Source organism: Diceros bicornis, chromosome 4 (genome assembly GCF_020826845.1).
Source record: "Diceros bicornis minor isolate mBicDic1 chromosome 4, mDicBic1.mat.cur, whole genome shotgun sequence".
In the NCBI taxonomy this organism is placed as follows: Eukaryota; Metazoa; Chordata; class Mammalia; order Perissodactyla; family Rhinocerotidae; genus Diceros; species Diceros bicornis.
The window spans coordinates 22909436-22932887 of record NC_080743.1 but is presented as its reverse complement, the minus strand read 5'-3'; the positions used below and the strand labels follow the sequence as shown (position 1 = coordinate 22932887).

At 36.8% G+C, this 23452-nt stretch overlaps 1 protein-coding gene across 3 annotated transcripts in view; it reads right to left on the bottom strand.

The window, feature by feature from the left end:
* The window catches only part of SH3GLB1 (SH3 domain containing GRB2 like, endophilin B1), a 36605-nt gene extending 16660 nt beyond the window's left edge, over positions 1 to 19945 (bottom strand). The window contains exons 1-5 of one of the 3 annotated variants that reach the window (XM_058538437.1): positions 19568 to 19945; positions 8560 to 8701; positions 5402 to 5530; positions 2923 to 3056; positions 610 to 702 (exon numbers count right to left, since the gene is read on the bottom strand). In XM_058538437.1, coding sequence (XP_058394420.1) covers positions 610 to 702; positions 2923 to 3056; positions 5402 to 5530; positions 8560 to 8701; positions 19568 to 19639 — 570 coding nt within the window. In that variant the 5' untranslated portion in view covers positions 19640 to 19945. The remainder of the gene's footprint in view (positions 1 to 609; positions 703 to 2922; positions 3057 to 5401; positions 5531 to 8559; positions 8702 to 19567) is intronic. The other 2 variants (XM_058538435.1, XM_058538436.1) reach the window with 2 other exon arrangements.
* Positions 19946 to 23452: the final 3507 nt, after the last annotated feature.

Below are 23452 nucleotides of genomic sequence, written 5' to 3'. Positions count from 1 at the left end.
TTAAGAAAGTTAATATATAACCACTCAGTTTTAAAAGACTATTGTGAGGTTGATTATATGAAAAATATACCAGAACTTATTTATTCAAATGGGTTTCCTCTTTTTCAAAATAGCCACTGGGAAGTCCACGCTGTCATTGTTTGAATGATTTTGGAACTATTCTGGGTGATAACTTTCAGTTTGAGTCACATGTGGAAAGGGAGTCACATCTAATTTTTAAGCCACACACAAGCATCTTCAAACTAGATTCATTCTCTTCTTAATTACTATCTGTTTTTCTACTTCAAATATAGTAAATCTCCAAAAGACATATTTGCCATCACCACTGAGGATATCTGAAGAACATGACATAGCTTTAGGAGCTCTCATAATTTTTGTTTTTTTAGCAACAAGTGTATTAGTAAAATAATATTGCCTCTTGATATGATTACTTTGCACTGATTTAGATGTATTAAGTTCTGGTAAGTTTGTTTTAAAAAACACAAAAACAGTACCCCAAAGTCCTATTCTAGTCTTAATAATAGACTGTGGCTTGCATGGTATATGAATAAAATATTTTACAAAAAATTATTAACCTAAAATGTTCTTCTATTAAAAAAGACTACTTACTGAAGCTCTAGTTTCTGCAGCTTTTGCCTTTTTTAGTCTGGTTTTTGCAGCATCCAAGTCCAGTCTCTTATTTTGTAATAGTTTCCTTTCTTTCTACAAACACAGGAAAGAAAAAAATAAAGGCTAATGATGCTAAAATCCAGTAAAAGCATACACATTTAAAGTATTATTCTCCATTGAATATATGCATCATCTGAAAAACAAAGTTCTACGATTACAAAATTGGCTATAAAGTGACCATTCAGGTATCTGACCCCCTTTTGTAACTGTTTTCAATTCTAAAATGATCAAGACATTCTAGATGTCTGAGAAATCTGCGAAAAATAGCAAGTGATGGTAGAAACAAACAAATATTATTATTATTATTTTTTAAACTGATAGTTCTTTTTTTTTTTTTTTGCAGGGAGATTGACCCTGAGCTAACATCTTGTTGCCAATCTTTTTTTTTTCCCCCTCCCCAAAGCTCCAGTGCATAGCTGTATATCCGAGTTGTAAGTCCTTCTAGTTCTTCTGTGTGAGCCACTGCCACAGCATGGCAACTGACAGACAGGTGGTGTGGTTCTGCGACAGGGAAACGAACCCGGGCTGCCAAAGTGGTGAGAGCCCTGAACTTTAACCATTAGGCCACCAGGGCTGGCTCAAAGAAAGATTAGTTTTATTATTTTGCCTTTTTGTCCCCCAGGAAACATTTAGCAATATCTTCTTGGTTGTCACAATTTGGAGATGGATATTACTGGCATCTACTGGATAGAAGCCAGGGATGCTGTAAACATCCTACAATGCAGTATAGCTCCCACAACAGAGAATTATTCTGCCCAAAATCTCAGTACTGCCCAGGTTGAGAAACTGTTTCAAACTGTTACAGATTATCTAGGAAGTGCCTATGGTAAAGGAGGTATGGGCTTAGGGCAAAGCTCCTTGATGCCCTATGTGATCTACCTCAAGGATTGGGCAGGCTGCTATTAATGTGCCATAGCACCAAAAGCAACTCTACTACTCCAAAATGGAATTTCAAATTCATAGAATGAATAATGAATAAACATTAACATGGTATCTTAGAATTCCTCATGGGAACTTCAAGCTTCTGTAACAGGTAAATTTACAGGAATCCACTGTTTGCTTTACCAATTCTCAGATTTCATATACCAAATTTCATCCTATTGACAATCTAATATCTTTTATATCATATTTCAACTTGGTGGCACTTCCTCTATCTCAGGCCAAATATTTGTTTGCCCAGAGACAAATTCGTTGTAAACATATTGAGGTTCTAAAATATTTTGTAATAAGAAACCTGTAAATTAAAGTTTGAAGTAGTATTTACAATAAAGAGCAGTCTTGCAAAAATCTTAGGGAAAAAATCCACCGAGATCTCCACTCTCCATCACTTATAAAACAAATTAAACTAAAAAAAAATAGACTTAATAGATTAGGTTTGAGAAAAAGATATAATACTTATCTCTCATACTTCGTCAATAAAACATAGCTGTATGAAAAGAAGACAAAAGACTTCTAGGGATGCAAAAACACAGGAAGTATAATAGCCAGAAATATAGCTTCCAGTAATTAGGTTTCTGGCTCCCAGTTCAAACAGTCACATGGCTATACTATGGTGATATTTTGTACCATATTTTTATAATCATTCCAGGAACCTCTCTATAGATTTTAAATGTGCTGGTAATGAACAAGATGGATGTAAAGTCATCTCAATAATACTATAGGGACACAAAAACAGAGTCCATATCATCAATACTCCTTTATTTTGGTTTAGTTTTGTGTTCTGTTAAATATGTACCTAGCTAGGGCTGGCCCCATGGCTTAGCGGTTAAGTGCGCGCGCTCCGCTGCTGGCAGCCCGGGTTCGGATCCCGGGCGCACACCAACGCACCGCTTCTCCGGCCGTGCTGAGGCCACGTCCCACATACTGCAACTAGAAGGATGTGCAGCTATGACATACAACTATCTACTGGGGCTTTGGGGGGAAAATAAATAAATAAATCTTAAAATAAATAAATAAATAAATAAATAAATATGTACCTAGCTAGATTATTTAAATATTCTAATCTGCTACATCTACACAGTCATTAAGAGGGCAAATTATTCATTATAACTGTAAGTATATTGGACTATTGGTGGTGAAGACAACGCAGTCTATACAGAAACTGAAACATAGTGATGTACACCTGAAACTTACACAATGTTATAAGCCAATATGACCTCAATAAGATAATTAAAAACAAAACAAAACAAAAAAACCCTGTAAGTAACATATCTAAATTATTTTACTAAAAAAGGGGAATATTTTCCAACTCACAGCAATTGTTTTGTAATCTCCTTCTATAAAGTTTCTTAATGGAGTGAGAAAATTTAAGGCTGATGTTTGAATCAGCTCTCTGTCTGCTGTTCCAATTCGTTTTTGTGTTTCTCCACATTTAATAAGTGCATTACCTGCAAAGGAAAAAAGCTTCTTTTTACCATTGTCTGGTACTGTCAGAAAATCATCTTAAATCAGCAATTTGATCTGCTTTCAAGTTAGTTGTCACTTGTTTACTTAAGTAAAAAATCAAATAGAATTAACTGTAATTAAGGTAGTTTTATTTTAAGAGTAAATTTAAGATTATAATTATCTAAATGAAAATGACAAAAATGAACTTCTTATCACGTCATAGTTAATTGTACCAATTCTACCAATGGGAAAAAAGAGGACAGATATACTAATAAGTATTTATGGTCACAGTGTAGTATGGACACTACACTGTGTATGGACACTATTTATGGTCAAATAGTGTAGAGATGTTTACAAAGGTATAATGCTTAAAATATTTTAATAAGTAGATCAAGTCAAAATTTGTCTTTTGTTTCTACATTTATTCACTTATCTCAAGTATCTATAAATAATATATATTTATATCTTAAGTTAAAAAAAATCCATGTTTTGCAACACATAAACCCTAATATTTAAATAGAACAAGTACAGTGGAAAACAATGAAAGAAAGGGAACCACAGGACCAAGGTTCTATTCCCAGTTCTACCTCTAATAAGCTTTAGTTCTGTGGGTCTTAATCCCTTGACGTTAGGATGAGATGAGATCTGATCAGTAAGGAAGGTAATAATATGACATAGTAGTTAAAAGCTCAGTTTCTGGATACAGATCTACATTTGAATTACTAACTGTGTGATCATGGATGAATTAGTAACCTCTCTAAAACTCAGTTTCCTTGTCTTTAAAATGGAGATAATAGAATTTACATTATAAGTAGGTTATGAGTGAGGATTTACTGAAATAATACACACATTGTATACTGCTTAGCTCAATGCTTGGAATACTCAATTGTTAACTATTATCAATTACTAATAAATAGATTCACAAAGCCCAATTCCAATGATCAGGGTATACTCACTGGAATCACTAGAGGTGGAAACAGATTAAAGAAGGAAAAAAATTTTAGAAGCCCTTCTAATATTCACGCTCCACTAGGCCTTCAGCTTGGTGAAGAAAAGGGCTGAGTCTCCTTCACGTACCTTTATGACCTCAGCATCTAACTGTATCTGTGACCAGCAGGTAATAAAAAATCTGTTTAATGTATCAAGTTTTTCTAAAATTAATAATTAAAATTTAGAAATAAACCTATAGAAATTTTAACCATTTTCAGACTTCTGAAAGAATTATATTTTGAAGAACACAATGTACAAGTTTCAAAGTTTTCTATCCAGTTTCTCATAAACAAATTCTTCTATCCTGGCACCTAGGAGAAAGGTTTAAAATTAACAACGATTTCAAAAAACCAAAACTACTTAAGATTGTTTTGTTCCCCTAATAGCCATTTATCATCTTTTAAAATAAATATGATATTAGCATGCTTTCAAGTATGTACCTTAATATATAATTTTTAATTTATATTAATGGCATTCATTACACAGTAAATTATTTAGGTTATTTCCATCTGACATAAAGCTAATTACTAAGTTCATTTAGCCCCAGAATTTATGAGGTATTTCATAAATCAGGACTATCTGTACAAAATCATTTAATTTACCTACCATACCTACCATTTCATATCCAAATAACCAATTCTTGCAGAAGTCTTAATAAAGAGAATTATTAGCTATGAACAATAGGAAAAGAAGCTATAGAAATCTGAAATAGTCTCATGCTTAGAAAAAATTTGAGGAATAATAAAGATGTATAACTTTGAAGCTCCAAGTTATACATTATAAAAGTTTGTAAGCAACTAACCAAGCTGGCATAACTGTAAAACACGATTAAAGAAAATCTGAAAATATATAAAAGCAAAACAGAAATAAAATGTAATCCAAACATCCAGAGATAACTTACGGTTAACGATTTTTTGGTACTGACATACTGTCTAATGACAGCACTACTGATTTGTTCAAACACTTACTATGTGCCAAGTACTTTAATACAGAAATAAATAAGCTCTCAAGAAAGCTTAAAAAAATCAAGGCAAGAGACATATGTAAACAAAAATTGCAATATATCACAAGAAGTATTACAACAGAGATGTTGCAAGATTCAATGGGAGTACAAGTGAAGAATTCACTTAACTTTTTAGAACTAAAAAGAATGTGAATTTTCAGAATAATATGTGCTTAAATATACTAAATTGAACTGTACATATTTATTGGTCATCTATATTTCTCACTTCATCCAAAATTTAAACATAAAAAATTTGAAGTTAAAATTTATTTTACTAATATTATGTAAATGTTAATGACATCTCTCAGTAGTAAAAATCTAGAAGGATATCAGACCTTTTTGCCTTTTGCTTACCATAAGCTGTTCCTGGGCCAAACTCAGTCCCTGCATCAATCATATATTGTCCCAAAAGTTCTGGGTTGTTTATACGAGTTGGAGCTTTTCTATCCAGTTTCTCATAAACAAATTCTTCTATCCTGGCATCTAGGAGAAAGGTTTAAAATTACCAACAATTTCAAAAAACCAAAACTATTTAAGATTGTTTTGTTAGCCTACTAGTCACTTATCATCCTTTAAAATAAATATATTACATGCTTTCAAGTATGTACCTTAATATATAATTTTTAATTTATATGTTAGAGTATTCTATAGCTCTAAGAAATTTATATTTAAGAAATATGATAAAATATTTGGCACCAAAATATTTTAAAGTAAATTATTTTATGAGTATTTTATGGGATTTTACGTTCCAGAAAAAGGTTGGTATTCACTTAATATCTAGGGAAGCTGTCTTTGCCCCATTCATATAGTGTCTAGCTTTTAACTTTGAATATATGTTCATAATTTCAAAATCAGGGATTTCCAGCTATGAAAATATAGATATAAGGTACCTAGAAGAACCAGAGTTACAGACTTCTGACACTTTTAATGTGCTTTTGCTTGCTTGCATGCTCTCCTTCTTTCCTAGAGTCTAAATATAGGCACAGGAGTTTAAGGAACAGAACAATCCAGGTTTGGAATAGTCTACTGACAGAGATCAGCAATATGAGGCCTTGGCTTAATTTTATTTAACTATGTTTAAAGCATATATGTATATAGATATCTCAGACCATGTATTCACTCAAAAGATTTCACCATTAAAAATAAGTTTAAAATACAAGACAAAAGGTTAAAAACAATAATAGAACAGTAGCATAAATGGAAAGGAAAAAAGACCAGTAAAATCTGAATAAACATTTGGTTAGCATAACATTTAGGAAATTCATATTTACACTGCTGCCTAACAGTGAGGTATTTCAGAGACAAATGAGAAAAAAGTCAAAGTCTCCAGAAACAATGACTAAATATAAATTAAAATTACAATCCAAAAAGAAGCTAAGTTAAATAGGTTCCTTTTAAGCATCTCACATAATTCCTCCACAAGTGAAAGTTTCACACAGTGCACTGAAAATTTCAAAAATGAGCTGAACCAGTAACAGAAACACTTCAGGAGCTGACAACAGCATTAATTATAATAAATAAAATAGGCTGTTGGAGTAATACTCACTTTTGTGGTAGACTCTGTTGTAGCGCTAGGTGAGTTTTTAAGTAGGAACTTTAAAACCTTTAAATTAGTTAAAACCAAAATGAGTCAGTTGGAAACATAACCATTTAGAAGATGTTAACTAAATTTCAGAATTTCATTTTCTGAGTGTGACAGTGATTCTTAGCTTTGTTGCTTTTTTACCTAGCTGGTCAAAAGTTTAAAGTTGAATCCTATGTTGACTTCATTCAGTTTAATAAAACATTTGGTATATTAATAAATAAATGTTTCATTTCAGTAAGGCATCAATAGGTCATAATAAAATCTTTTTTTTTAATTTTATTTTTTTTATTTATTTATTTTATGTATTTATTTTTTTGCGAGGAAGATCAGCCCTGAGCTAACATCCATGCTAATCCTCCTCTTTTTGCCGAGGAAAACCGGCTCTGAGCTAACATCCATTGCCAATCCTCCTCCTATATTTTTCCCCCAAAGCCCCAGTAGATAGTTGTATGTCATAGCTGCACATCCTTCTAGTTGCTGTATGTGGGACGCGGCCTCAGCATGGCCAGAGAAGCGGTGTGTCAGTGCGCGCCCGGGATGTGAACCCAGGCCACCAGTAGTGGAGCGTGCGCACTTAACCACTAAGCCACGGGGCTGGCCCCAGTCATAATAAAATCTTAACAAAATATGCAGGCAATTCTGCTATAATGCAATATATATTTCTGAAAAACCCCAGGTTCTGGAAAATCATACACTAAAAATAACAGGTCTTACAGGGAAAAGAGGATTGGGTCTGACCACTCAAAATCTACGTAACTTTATAACCAGAGCACATACAAAAAACAAGAACAATTCTGTTACTACTTCAGACTTAAAACACTAATGTATAATTGTATTACATAAGCCATTATAACTTCTTTACACTGACACCACTCCCTTGTTTACCAGTTGTATAGGAGCTTATTTGCCACCCAGAAAAACATGTCATATAACAGACTATGTATGTGAGGAACTCTGGAAAGAGGAAAGAACAAGAGGAAAAATGTCTACTACTTTTTTTTAGGTGCCATGGTATATAACTTAAGTAACCTTAAATGAATAAGAAATACCACATGGTGTCCAAAGACAACAGATCTCACTCATAGCATAAAAGGCCTATTATAAAAGGTCACCACAACTTAAAATGACACAGAATTACTAATATTTTGCATAGTACTTGAGGTTTATGTAATAGAAACAAAGTTTAAAGCTTGGAACTTTAAGTTAGTATCTAAAAATAAATTTATGGCATTTCACAACATGGTCACAACAACACTGGGGAAAAGGGGAAGGAAAGTATGCATTGCTGCCTTTTTCCTTCAATTTTGATATGTAAAGCTCACAGTGAAAATAGAGGGTGCCAATACACCTGGTTCTAGTTCAAGTTCCAATTCTAATGAGCTATGCTACATTGGACAAAATGCTAACTTGTCAGTTTGAATTAATAAACAATTATTGTGCACCTTATTTGCAAGGTTATTGAGTTGGGCGATCTGAAAAACCTTACAGAGTTGTCTGAAAATCAAATAAAATAATTAACATAGAAATATAAAACTTAAACATAAAGAATTGGTAACTATTTAAGTTTCTATATAATTTTCCCTTATTTAGGGACAACTGTCCCCTAGACGAAAAAGGAAGATTATCTTCACAGTCTTTCATAACTTAGAATTCAAAGTCATTGCATGAAATTGAGTTTCTACGACGATTACACAAAGGCCTAAGAAATATTATTTGTCAACTTGTTAGAGGGTACACGAAGAAGTTTTATCACCCTCTTCTTCACCAAAAGCACATACAAAAAGTAACCATAGACTCCAAAGTCACAAACAAAAAGATTGTGTTTTCCAATAGCCATTAAAACTTTTTTTAACATTAAAAAACCTACTAACAGTACCTTTTAATAATATTAGTCAATAAGGTAGACAAAAGGTAAAAAGTGTCTTACTTGGATTTGGCTGCAATAACACTTCAGTCTGTTTCATTATTTTTTCTGTCCATATTTTGGTACATTCAGCTTTGCTAAGGAGGTTCTCTAAGTGAGCATCCAATTCTGTCTTCTCTGCCTGGCCAAGCTTTTCTTCTGTGAACTGTTATTGATTATTAAAAAAAAATTAAATATACCTCAAATACATTTTAGAAACCCATATCAATAATTAAGAAGAAAATTCAAATCCAAATAATCCCGAACACACAAAATAATTGTTTGTAAACCATTACATATGAATACTACTTTTTTTGCCCCTGTGGTAGTTTATCCGTACCTCTTTTGTGGCACTTATGATGACCCTATCTTACAGGTAACACATATCCTTAGTTCTGCTAAAATGTATGGTGTGTATTCTACAGAAAATCTAACATATTGCCCGGTATATAAAGTATGTAAATATTTCTTACATATAAAAGTAGGACAATAGGGGCTGGCCCCATGGCCTAGTGGTTAAGTTTGGTGCGCTCTGCTTCAGTGGCCTGGGTTTGGTTCCTGGGCACGGACCTATACCACTCGTTGGTGGCCATGCTGTGTCAGGCAACCCACATACAAAACAGAGGAAGACTGGCACAGATGTTAGCTCAGGGCGAATCTTCCTCAGAAAAAAAAAAAAAAAAAAAAAGAAAAGGTAGGATAGTATAGTGGTAAGGAGTAAGAGCTTTGAGTCAGTTGGATTGGAATTCAAATCCTGGCTGCACTGTTAACTGTGTGACCTGAGCAAGCTTTTGAATATTTTTTTCTTAGGTGTCCTCTATTGTAAAAGAGAGACAATACACATCTTACAGTGCTTTGAGAATTAAGTAAGAGTATGTATGTTAATCACTTTGTTCAGTGCCTGGTAATTATTATTTTGAATTTAAAAAGGACTGTTTATGTTTAATGTGGCTTTGTATTATTGGCACTTTAATCACACTGAGTTAGACACGCTTTTATGGGATGCTCTGGCAAACTATCATTTAAATTGTTTCTTCAGATTATGTTCCAGCAATTGATTTATAGACTAACTTTTGGAACATATCCTATTCACACTATGGAGGTATCTTTTAAAGATCACAAAATGTAGTTAAATATACTCAACATATCAATTTTTTATTATCTTGAGTGTGTGGGTTTTTGAGGAAAGGCAGCATTACCCATACAATAACATAGAGGTAAAAAAGATTTCCAGGTAGATGTTATAGAGACTTGTGGATACTTTTAATTAAACACTAAAAGTGATGACTCAGGTTATTTATCATGTATAATTTTCCTCTAGAATATGTGGCTTTCCTCCATCAAAACACAGGTATATCACTAGCACTAATTCTATGCTTATTAGTCATAACCCATTTTTGCCTAACAAAATATTGTGTTCACCCTGCTTTTTTCCCCCTCTCATTTCTTAAAATATCTTCTGCTGCTCCATTTTTCTTACTTTTATCATGTATCTTTCAGCATCCTTCTTCTTGGGCTAATACTTTCAACTGATTACCAGTTAGCACTTTTAGCTGAAAGGTCCTCTAGAATGTTATTCTTAGACTTCAGGTTACAAACCCCACTGAAGACCTTGTTCAGGGGCTAGAAATAACAGCTCTACAGCTTCTGTAAAGCCTTACGTCTTTTTGAGGCTGACCTGTAGCCAAGCCTTGACCCAACGGGTGGAACTAAGAATAGCAGCTCCAAAGCTATTGCCTAAGCCCGAAAACTTGCAGTGTATTGTAACTGAGGATAGGAGAGGCATTGGACAAAAAATCAAAACCCTAATCCCAAGGTCAGTTGGGTAACTACATAATCTCATTCCTAAGAGAGAACTCTGGTATTCTCTACAGATCCCTGAAGATTCTAGCAACAGACCTCCTACTGAGGTATAGATTAGAATTTTACATGTTCAAAGTCTACAATGGTTAAATAGATTATTTCCCAGATAAAACAACCAATAGGAGGGAAAGAAAGGGAATACACCCAGGTGAACATGGTACCAATAGAGAAAAATTCTTCACTTAGAACCTTAATAAGCAAGTATATCTATTTGTTTGTTCATTCCATTCATTCTTTCCACTAATATTATTAAGCACCTACATATGTGCTAGGCACTATTCTAAGCACACGGGTTTCAGCAGCCAAAAAACAGACAAGGTTTCTGCTCTTAGGAAGCTTACATTTTAATAAGAAAGACAGACAATAAACAAGTAAATAAATAATTTGATAATAAGGATACAAAGATAAAAAGATGGTAGAGAAAAGACCAATATAGGTGGTCCTATTGTTTCTTGAGTGAATGAATGTTACTGAGTGAATTAATGAATTCAAGTGTAGAGGAAGGAAGAATTCATTCCACAAGGGGATGGGGGAGTAGAAAAATCAGGAAGACTTCAAAGGGGGAGGGATATGCAACCTGGGACTGGAAGGGGAAGCAGGAGTTTGAGGAGTATGAGATGGCGCTGGTTAGAGAAATAGCCTCTCTGAGCAGGTAACAACTAACCTGAGACCGAATGGTAAGAAATGAGCTATGTAAAGCTCTAAGGAAAAGGTGTGGAGTCCTCCAATGATTTATCCTCTAGTGCACTGCTAGAGAATCATTTATGCATATTAAGTATGCAATACTTTATGCATATTAAGTATTACTTTTTGGTATAAGCCCTTAATTCATATTTAATGACCAAGAACAGATTAATACAACAATCAACAGATTCACAATTTAAAAGTCAGTATTTATTAGGTCAGTCTTTGTGCAAGGCACTCTGCTAAGAACTAGAAGACATGGTCTCTGTTATAGGAGAGCTAAATGAAAAATATTATCTAGACAATAGAAACCTACGGGTCTATTTTTTTCAGCACATAAAATCATGTTAATGATTTAGATGTTTTAGAAACACACTGGAATTAAAGGCATGGGCTAGACATTACTAAAAAATATTTATAAATAGCAATTTAATAAATAGTCACTGAGTTTATCTGATAAAAATTAGGTTTCAGGGCAAGTTTTCTGCCAATAATATTTCAGAGAACCAACAATTAAAAAGTTAATTATTTGGAAAATAAAACATTTCAATCTTCACATCAAAAGGCCTGTTCACTACATTATTTAATATTTTCTGATTCTCATGACACTACCTGACAGTTATCTCTCACTAAACATTTTTCAGTGAAAAAAGAACATGAAAGTGTAATAGAGCAAAGATGAGTATTTGCAACAAATCATTTTTTTGTATAAGCCTGAGCAAGAAACAAAGAAAATATGTAAACTGATTTACAAAGTAAGATTCTACAAACACAGTGAGTAGGTTTTTTACTGTTTTAGTTCAGAAGGATAAAAAACAAAAACAAAATCAATATAAGGAACACTAAGTATGGGTGAGATAAAGAGTCTGATTATAGAAAACCTGTTTAGAAAAGAGCAGTTCTGCAGGAAGGCCCACAAGAGCAATGTATTTAAGTACCAGTAATAAATTCTATCTGATGTTTACTTGAATTTTCTGAGAGTGAAAACAGTTATTATTTTTTCTCACTCTGACTACATCTGTGTTTCACATTTCAGTACATTAGGTATGGTCTTATTTTATATTCTGCTTTTTCAATGTTTTCTTTTATCAATTAAGATCATTTACAAGACCTTTTTTATACTTCTGTATTCTTAACAGTGTCAGGGCTTAGTATATGCTAGAAAATGCCATATACTAAGCTTTGTATTTTATATAAAATACCCAAAAAAAATCTTGTTATATAGGTAAGAAACATAATTTTAGTGATGAAGTTGAGGCTCAGAGTGGTTAAACATTTTGCCCAAGGTGTCCATGCTGGGATTCAATCTCACATCTGTTTGAATCATAGTCTTATTACACTATACTACCCCTCCAGTAAATTAATATTTTCTAGCACTGTTATCCAAACATATGCTGTGCTTCCTTGCCTTTGTGTCTTTGTTCATAGCACTCTGGTCAGCTGTATCCTAGGGCCCACCTCTGCTTCTTACAAAATATTCAATAATCACCAAATTAAGGGTAATCTTAATCCTATCTAGAATGAACAAAAAAAGTGGGGAACATAAGAATATTGCTAAAGTTATCATATACTTAAGTTGAAATTATAAATTGAAATTTTATTACTTAAACGTATAATTGTGAAAGATACACTATTTCTCACATTTTATCATTGTGGAGGCTTAATTTTTTTTCCATTGTTATTCAGAAGGCACTATATATTCAGATAAAATAGTACAATATGTAATACATACACTTTTCTCTAAAATATTTTTAGGAATGCATCTACTACTGAAAATGATTCATTATACAACTAAATTAAGGAGGTTTAAATTACTAATAAAAAATATTTATGGATCATATATATATATTTTCTTCTACTGTATGCATAATCTGTATATGACATGGTTCTTGCCCTCAAAGATTTTATGATCTGAATAACACTGCCTAAACACAGACATAAAATTATAATAATGGTACCCTTTTCAGCAAGACAAAAAGATGTATTAATTTTCTTTAAAAAAAAGATCCCTTCCTAATTACCAAAAATTTTATATTTTATCCTTAAAAAATTTGCTTTTTAACATCTTTAAGTTCAAAATCATTACTGACTCTGTAGTCTCCTGATGATAACAGCTGTTAATTAGAAACTACAGTTGATTTTAAGCATGTATTTTAATGAATGTACAGCAGTACTATTTAATAATTAAAAATTTTTGTGAAAACAACCTACTATAAAAGTCAGGATGTAAATAAGTCATAGAATTCCAAACCCACTGTTCTGTAAAATGTAATATGATGTACAATTCTTTCATAATATTTCATTAGCAATACAGTAAAATAACATGAGAATAGAAAGTTTAATCCCCTCTCTTTATATATTTTCTCTAAACATTGCTTTAAGGGAAGGATTGTTTTTGAGTCAGCCACATTACGCCAGGCACTGTAATCCTTCCTTTACTACAGGACAGGCATGTAGCCTACAGTATAAAATACAGAGCCTGGATTCCATACCCTGCTTTACTAGAAAGAAAAAAGAACTATACGTGAAAAGGTTGGGTGATCAAAGATATCTATTTAATATAAACTCGAACCATCAGTTCTTTGACTGGGTAAGAGCAATATTTTAAAAGTAATCTAGGGGCCGGCCTGGTGGCGTAGCAGTTAATTTCACACACTCTGCTTTGGCGGCCCACGGTTTTCGGGTTCCGATCCTGGGGTCAGACCTATGCACCACTTGCCAAGCCATGCTGTGGTGGTGTCCTATATAAAGTAGAGGAAGATGGGCACAGATATTAGTTCAGGGCCAGTCTTCTTCAGCAAAAAAGAGGAGGGTTGGCAATGGATGTTAGCTCAGGACTAATCTTCCTCAAAAAAGAAAAAAGTAATCTAAACTTCTAGGGGGAAAATGTATAACAAATTCTGAATATAATGTATTAGTAAACGCAGATCCTTCTCAACTGATTCTCAATTTTGGCTGCTCTTTGGAATTACTTGGGGGAGCTTTCAAAAGCAATGATGCCAAATCCAATCCCAAGGATTCTAATTCAATTGGACTGGGGTGCAGCCTGTAAAGATTTCTCCTAAGACTGAGAATCACTGTTCTAAGCTCATATATAATTATTTTAACATTAGGTTAACAAACCATCTTCTATCTAGTAGTTTACTAAATTAATGCCAAGAGCACCAAAGCATGCAAATGCAGTTTTAGGTAACACTAAATATGCAGAGTTTTTACGTAATGAGATAACGTCCGGACTTTGAATGCGATACGTTTTATTAGAATTTGAGAGACATGGAAGTTATTGCAGTTTAAATTCTACAAAGGAAATGAGATTTGAGAAGGGCTTGAGAGAGAATGTTTGGCCAAGTTAGATTTCCATCCAGACAGGATCTGACAGGAGCTGGTTGAGGGCAGCATCATATTCATCTTTACCTCTCCAGCTCAGATGCACCATTATGTTTGCTGAATTAAACAGGAGATCGAGGCCAAGCTTGCAACTAATTTTTAAAGACTTTTTCCCCCTCAGAAACTAGCTGGCATTCATGAAGTCTGTAGTGTAACATTAGTAGTCAGTTCAAAGGAAATGTCAGAAAATTAAAATGAACCCCTTCCCTAAGTAATTTAGTTTGAAAATATTTTTTTTAGAAAGTATATGCTCTTATTTTAAAGATAGCAAAATTTTGCTTCGATATCAATTCTGAATTAAAATTGTGCTCACTTGAAAGATCTATCAAATGAAGTATGAGAATAGCAATTCACAAAATGGATATTTACTACAAAGAGTAAAATATCTAATTATGACAAATTGGGATTAGACTATGAAGTCCTTGAGGGCAGCAACTGGGTTTTATTCATCTCTGTTTCCTTCAATGTAAGCACCTAGGAGGTACTCAATAAATATAGGTTGAACTAAATAGTTTAATATTTTAGACTGGCATTAATCAACTTCAAGGTCAGCCGTTATAATGCCAGAAAAAAAGTGACAAACATAAAATTACTTAACAGGCTAAACGATTCAAACAGTAAACTTTGCACGTGCATACTACCTTGCTTGCCTAAAATGATATAAAAAATTAAAAAGAACCTTGTTGGATGTTGTGAGAGGGGAATAAGAAACAGAGTTGATTCTTTAGGACATAACCATCTTATTAAAGATGTGAAAGCCATAGAATAACAAGAATTTTAGAGCTCCAAGGGACCTTACAAAAGGTTCATTAGAAGAAAAACGCTACATGATCATACAGAATTGAAAAATGACACAAGATTTCACATCAAGCTCCTGTGGTCTAAGATGGACTTGAAGTTGTATCTTGAGGGAAGGAAAGACTATATTCAGAGGGGGCCAAGAGCATTCAAGATGAGTTTAACTGTGTGAACAAAAGTCTGGAGTTAGAAAAGTATAAGACATTTTGGAAATTAAAAAAATAATTTAGTAAGAATACAGTGTTTATATATGAATGAGAGAAAAGACAAGGCCAGAAGGGAGCATTTAAACTTCAACTAAGGATTTTGGATGGAAAAGATAGATTCTAAGAACTAATAAATGTCTTTTAAAACACTAATAAAGTAACAATTTATCAAGGATAAATTACCTGATGCTTTTGTATTCCATTGTTTTGAGGGAGTTAAGAACAACAAAGCACCAAATGGACTGTTAAGGAATGAATATTCCTATTCATTTATACATTTTACCTTATTCTTTTTAACTATCAAGGTATATAAACTAATTTTTGAAGGGTGAAAGTGGAGTGATGAGACCCATTTATATGCTTTAATAGTTTGATTTCACTTTTTTAAAACAGAGAATATGTTTAATTTTTAACTGAAAAATTTTTAAGTAAAATGAAAAAAATGTATGGAAGTTGTCCAACCAGAGAATGGCCTATTCTTTAAAGTATAATTTGAATAGAAATTATTTAGAAATGTGGACGATGAATTCCTTTCCTACTGTTCTTATTGCTTATAACGAGTAATTGGCACAGCTCTTAAGCTATTCTTAGCATGACACTTGGCACCATACTGATGTCAACTCAATTTAGAGTAGGAACTCAGTTACTGACTAAATACTGAAACGAGAAAGTAGTCTTTTGTTGAAAATTATCATACAGCATTCCAAATTTCACATGTTACATTTTGGAACCATCTTTTTTTCTAAGATATTTTATTTTAAAAAAAGTATTGTGGAAAATGTCAAACATATACAAAAGTATAATAGTATAATGAAACCTCACGAACCCATAACCCAGCTTCAATAACTACCAACATTCTGCCAATATTGTTTCAACTACGTCCCATTCTTCTTCTGAAATATTTTAAAGCAATCTGCAGACATGCTATAGTTTATACATAAATATTTCAGAACATATTTCTAACAGACAATATAAAAAGACACATTAAAGGAGCCTGTTCCTCATGAAATTTTTCCCTTCTTAGTAAACGATTCAAGGCAAAACCTCAGAGTCATCCTTGACTCACCTCTCTCTCATACCCCAGCCAATCTGACAAGCAATAATGGATAGATTCTGAACCTCCCCTGCTGTAACTCTTATCTAAGTCACATCACTTTTTGCCCGTCCTATAACCACAGCTCCTTAACTGGTCTTCCTAGTACCCCGGCAACCACAGAGTCTTTGCACTTGTTCCCTCTGCCTGAAATGCTTTTCCTCCAAAAAATTGGGAATCTGTTACTTCCTTGAGGTCTCTTTGAATTTGATCCTATTAGAAAGGCTGGCACTGACCATCATATCTATACAATATGGCAACCACCACCACCCCTGCCATTAACCTATCCCCTCTGGCCTTTTTCTCCATTACCATCTGATGTATTTACCAGTTTGTTTTCTCCTTCTAGATTGTAAGCTTCAGGGGGGCAGACATTTTGTTGATATAATTCACTGGTTTTGTTGATTTTATTCATTGCTATATCCAGTGTCCAAAATACAGTGGGTCCTCCATATCCGTGGGTTCTGAATGTGCAGACTCAACCAACTGCAGATCAAAAAGTCTATGATGGTAAAATTTGTACTGAACGCGTACAGACTTTTTTTTCTTGTCATTATTCCCTAACCAATACAAGTATAATAACTACTTCCACAGCATTTACATTGCATTAGGTATTATAAGTAATCTAGAGATGATTTAAAGTAATGGGAGGATGTGTGTAGGTTATATGCAAATTGTACGGCATTTTACATAAGGGACTTGAACATCCACAGATTTTGGTATCCACATCCCCCAGGGGGCCTGGAACCAACACCCTACTTATACTGAGGGACAACTGTAGTAGTAAAATGCAGACATGGAGTAGGCACTTAAGTATTTAAGACTGAAAATTATTTGATAGATAACAGGTTAGCACAGAATTTAAGAACTTCTTCCTAAAGAATATGAAACAATTAGGAATTAAAATTCATTTGGGAAGTACCTGTACATCTTTTGAGAGTTTTACCAGATTTTTTAAATCTAGTCTACAGACAATTTAAATCAAATGCTAGTATACATGTTCTAATTAAGCAGTGAGGATTATGTACCTGAAAACATATCTAACTGTATTTCAAAGAGTGGCATTATAAAGTGTCAAATCTGCATTCAGCATCTAGAATCACAGGGAATCAGCACTAAAACAAATAATACCAAAGACTCTGCCTCGTTTGCAGTCAACAAAGTCTCATAAATCATAAATCATTTCAGACCCTAAATCACTTATTCTTCTTGCACCTTGTCTTTGAACTATTAGAAGTAGGCTAGGGGGCTGGCGCTGCGTTGAGTGGTTAAGCTCCTGCGCTCCGCTTTGGGGCCTGGTTCCGACCCCAGGCGGACCTACACCACTCATCAGCCACACTCTGGCAGCAACCCACATACAAAATAGAGGAAGACTGGCACAGATGTTAGCTCAGGGCTAATCTTCCTCAGCAAAAAAAAAAGTAGGCTAATAAATCAAGAAATTATTTTAACTATAAAGTTCAATGTCTTTACAATATATCTTATATTTTAGTGGAGGAGGGAGAGAAGAGGGTTAAGGCAGCTTGCTTATTACTCACCATGTAGATTTTGGAACTTCGAAATCAAGACCTAGAAGGAATTTTCCATCTCTTAAGTGTAAATTGCCTAAGTGTTACTGAAATGCTCAGATTGTACTAGAAGGTCTCTCTAGGCTGTAACATTCTATTATTCTATAGTGTATCCTACACCTGCAATGCTTATCCAGGAAGAGAAAAGCAGCTTGCAGAGTAGGTCCAACAGCACTTGGCTCTTTACTAGCCTGCAAATTAAGCAAGTAGCTTAAACCTCTCTGAGGCTGCTTTCTTATATATCAAAGGGAGTTAATAACATCTATCTGGCAAAGTTACAGAAGGGACTGGAGATAATCTGTCAAATGCCTAACAAAATGTTTGACACAGTTTTTTCACAATAGGCAGCTATTACCTTGCTCTAGTTCTACCATTCTTTCTCCAAGAATAGTGCAAGGTAAGATCAACTATGCCAATAAAATTGGGGTGAAAGAGACAAGCAAAGTAGTAAAGCAAAACAACTGATTTACATTTCTGTATCAATTTGCTACGCATACTAGGAAACTATTTTTGTTTTCTCTTTACAAAAAAGAATATTGTTGCTACTGTGACTATGTCATTAACTTAGACACCAGATTGTTTATAACCCATGTTGTGCTGAAATTTACATCTGTTCATAGATTTAACTGAGTTGGCATAATGTGGGTGATGACCGTAGAAAACTGTCCAAGTTGCCTAGTACTGACACTTCCCTGATTGCGGAATACCGCGAGATAGATAACTTTTCCCCTTAAAGTGTATTTGAAACATAACACTGACTATAGGCACAACACGAATCTCTCGCCTCGCCCTACTGCTGGTGCTTCCCATTTTGAGAATGAGTGGGAACCCCCAAACGCCAGGTTTCCCATGGCCTTGGCAAAGTTTGGACGCCAACTGGCGATCTCCATTTCTCCCGCGGACTGCCAAGCCCAGGGACCGTCCTTCCAGGGAGAGGGAGGGCTGGAGGGAACTGTGCTGGCAGCTCTTTGGGTTGAGGGGCAGGAAAAGGAAACTTCCTTCTTGGACTCGTTGGGGAGGGTGAGAGAGACGAAAGGAAAGGGTGGGGGGGGTGCAAGAATGGTCTGCGTCTCTGTTACCCCGCGGGACTCGCAAGGCCTCCGCCCGCCGGCGGAAGGAGGTCACACACGAGCACTGCGTCGTGAGGTCAGAAACCCGAGGCCGAACTCAAGGTGTCCTCCAGGGGCGGGAGGAGGCGCCGGGCCCCGTCCCTACCCCGCCTCGCTTCCCGGGGAGCGGCGGTTGGGCAGGAAAACGGCCGCCGGGTCCGGAGGGGCACCAGGCCGCGCCCATCACCGGGCCTCCGGCCGCCGCAGGCCCGCCCGGCGGGAGGCGAGGCCAGGGGCGGAGAGCGCAGCCACCTCCGGCCGGGCGCTCCGGCGGCCCCTCCCTGGTCCTCCCGGGCGCCGCCACCCCTTCCCCCACCGCGGTACCTGCACGGCACGACTGAGGAAGGTGCCCGCGTCGGCCGCCAGCTTCTTCACGTTGAAGTCCATGATGTTCATCCTGGGCTGCCGCCGGGCGGAGCTGCCGGCTGACCTAGCGGGGAGGCGGGGGCGCCGCGGCCGGGCTGGGGCGCCGGGCGACAGTGGCGGGGGCAGACGTGGTAGGTGGAGGGAGGCGGCGCCAGCCCCGCCGCCGCAGCTGTCGTTTCCGTGAAGGGGGAGAGGGAGGGTGGGGCGAGAACGAGCGCCTCGGAGCGGGCCGCGCGGCCAGGCGGCGGCGGCCGAGACGCAGGGCCTGTCCGGCCGGGACTGCGGCCGCTAACGTCGGCTCTAGCCGCTGTGGGCGAGCAGGACACAAACGGCCGGGCGTTCAGGCCGTGTGAGGCCGGGTCCCCAACGGAGGAAGCGAGCGCCGGCCGCAGGGCGGAGCCTTTATAGAGGTTATCGCGGGAACAGCGACCCCTTCAGGATCGCGGCGGCTCAGCCGCGGGGCGCGCCGGGAGCTCGGCCCCCTGCTCCCGAGGGAGGGTGGCGTTCGCAGCGAGTGGCCCGCCGCGGACTCGCAGCCCGTTTGCCCTTAAGCCCTTGAGAACCAAGAACAGAGACAACCCAAATGCCCCTTTGTGTTTTAAGAGAAAATATGGAAGTTATAGCATAGAATTACAATATCTGAGAAAATAGAGCCAACAGCTCCCGGTATCTTGTAGCACCCGCGCCGGGTTGGTCCCTGACGCCTGGATGGCACTCGGCGAACGTTTGCAGAGTAGGGTTGAATTTAATGTCCCCACCAAGCGTGTTCTTCCTTCATTCAGTATTAGTGAGTATCTGCTGTGTACCACGACTGAATTAGGCGCTGGAGCTACCATGCTGAACAAACTGTGCCTGCCCTCAGGAAGCTCTCAGTTCGATTACTTGACAACCTTTGGGGACCTGGCCACCCCCACCAAAAGCTCTGTAACTGCTGCCACAAGGACTTGTGACGGCCTTAAGACAGCATGCGCACACTGGATTACAGGATCAACACTAGGTGCCTATTGGGTGCAAAGCACGGTGCCGGGGACGCAAAGCGCCAGGTGGAGGACGCAAAGAAGTATAAGATGATGAGCGACATAGAATAACCCTTAAGAGTCAGCGTGGCGAATTTTAACAAAAAATGAGCATATGATGTGAAATCTGTTCCAAGACCTATACGTAATTCCGAGTAACTTCTTTAGCGCTCTTCACGATGCACTATGCTTGAAGTAAGTTAAAACAAGTACAAGCACGGAGGGAGAGACAATACTATTTCAAGAATAAGAAAACTCGCTATGTATTTTTGGTGTCGCTGTGCCCTTTTGTTACATTAGGGCTGAGAAAATGCAGGCCCAGCAGGCAATGAAATGAGCTCACATTCAGGCTTCGGTATTTTACTGAAACAGCAGTCACAGAAGCAGTGGCTGCTGTTAAAGGCTGAAAGATTAGTTAGGAAAAGCATTATAAGAAACAGCAGATAACATAAATATTTGTGTTCTTTTATTCTTTGTGGTGGTGACAGAAACAACCACTTCTTTCCAAGGTAACTCCAATGGAATGAATCTCCCAGACCCAAATTACTCCATGTATCTTTCATATCAACCTATTTTTCCAGAAATATGGGAAAGGAAATATATAATAAGGAATCTTGTTTTTCATTTATTGTCCATTTTAGATTTCTATGTGGAAAAGCAAATAAGTATATTTGCCATAATTTATGTCCATTTCTACAAAAGGATCACACCACTGTGTCCACCATTAGAGGAAAAAACTCTGGATCCTCTTCCTCTAACATGTAGATCTTCCTGACTTGAAAAGAATCTTCACTTCTTCCTGTTGAGCCTCTGTAGCTGTAATACTGTTTCTCTTGTTTCACTGACAAAATCATAAGACTAGTGTATTGCCTTGTTTCGGTACCACCCATTTCCTGCCTGCTTCCATGCAGTTGACTTCCGTTTCTATAACTATACCTAAACAGCATTCTTGAGGTTGCCAGTTATCTTCTTGGTAAGTCAAACAGCCGTTTCCCCAACTTCCACAGTGACTCTACTCAGCCCCTTCCCAACAGCACACCCCTTTCCAGGACCTCATTTTTCCTGGTTTTCCAGCTGCCTCCTGGACTGTCTCATTCTACTCTGCTGGCACTTCTGATGGCTTTATTGTAGGTATTCCTCAAAGACAACGTTTAGCACGTTTTTTGTTCTCTTTTCTTTGATTAGTTTCTTAATCACGACTTCAATGAAACCACTTCATTCTTTAATTCATTCGTTTAGTAAATATTTTTTGAGCATCTACTGTGTGCCACATGGCATTTTTCTTGTGGCTAGGAATACAGCAGGCAACAAGACAACCAGCCCTTCCTCTCATGGGAGCTCGTAACTAGTCCATAAGACAGAAATTGAATAAGTAGTTCGTGTGGTGAGATGCCAAGGAGGAATCCAGAGAACTCCTAAATGTTCACCACCAGCCTGTACCTAGTAACCTGAATTCTAATTTGGAGGCTCAGTATTTCTGTAAGGGTTCCAAATTACCTTTTTTTAAAAAAATTAATTAATTAATTTCTTTTTTCCCCCCAAAGCCCCAGTAGATAGTTGTATGTCATAGCTGCACATCCTTCTAGTTGCTGTGTGTGGGACACGGCCTCAGCATGGCGGGAGAAGCAGTGCGTCAGTGTGCGCCGGGGGTTCTGAACCCGGGCCGCCAGCAGCGGAGTGCGTGCACTTAACCGCTAAGCCACGGGCCGGCCCCCAAATTACCTTTCAATGCTTTCTTTTTCTGTCCCCTATACTAACTTCTTATTCCAATAGTACAAGGTATTAGGAAAGCAATCTTTTTAAGCTCATACAAAGTGCTGAATATCTGAAATCCTCCAAAAAGTTTTTAGCTTAAAAAATATAAAACCTTAATAAAAATGGCATTTTAGGTAGTATGATATGTATTTTAATTATTATTGTTATTTTTTTTCATAGTGGCTGACAAGGTAGTCATAACCTCATGTCTAGACCAATGACATCTAAAGTGGAGGTGTATATACATCATGGAGTGTGCAAGATGATCCACTGGGGTGTAGAAAGAAATATTAGAAGTTTGGTTTGTATTTATTTTTATCTAATAAATAGAAAAGAAATTTTGTTTCATTAATTTTTTTTGTGAGGAAGATCAGCCCTGAGCTAACATCCATGCCAATCCTCCTCTTTTTTTTGCTGAGGAAGACTGGCCCTGGGCTAACATCTGTGCCCATCTTCCTCCGCTTTTTTATATGGGACGCCGCCACAGCATGGCCTGACAAGCGGTGCATCGAGATCCCAACCTGGGCCACCAGCAGTGGAGCATGCGCACTTAACCGCTATGCCATGGGGCCGGCCCCCTGAGTTTCATTAATTTTTTTAAAAATATGGATTGATACTGGTGTCCTCACTTTTCATTTATCAGATGGACACATGTCACAGACAGTAAATGAGGTATTCTAAGGGAGGAGTGGGAATTCCACTACTTGGAAGAGTTGAAATTAGTACTTTCCTTTGATTATTTGCTTCAGCATGTGGTCACATAATACAGTGACTGGTTGAGTGTATTTGTAGATTATATTTTCTATCTAGTTTTAACTAAATACACCTTCACAAAAATGGACAAGTGGCCTAAAGAGTTTCCCCCAAAGAAATTATCATTAAAGGTGGTAATACAAGCATAAGAGAGCAAGAAATGCCAGAGCTGATATTTCTACTTGTTGAATTTTCAGGAAGATGGTTGAAATATGGGTTAAAAGATGATTAGAACTTGGTTCTAGCCTTCAAGGAACTCAGAATCTAGTGGAGTAAACAGACTCGTAAAGTAAACACAGTATGAGAACTATAAGTAGAA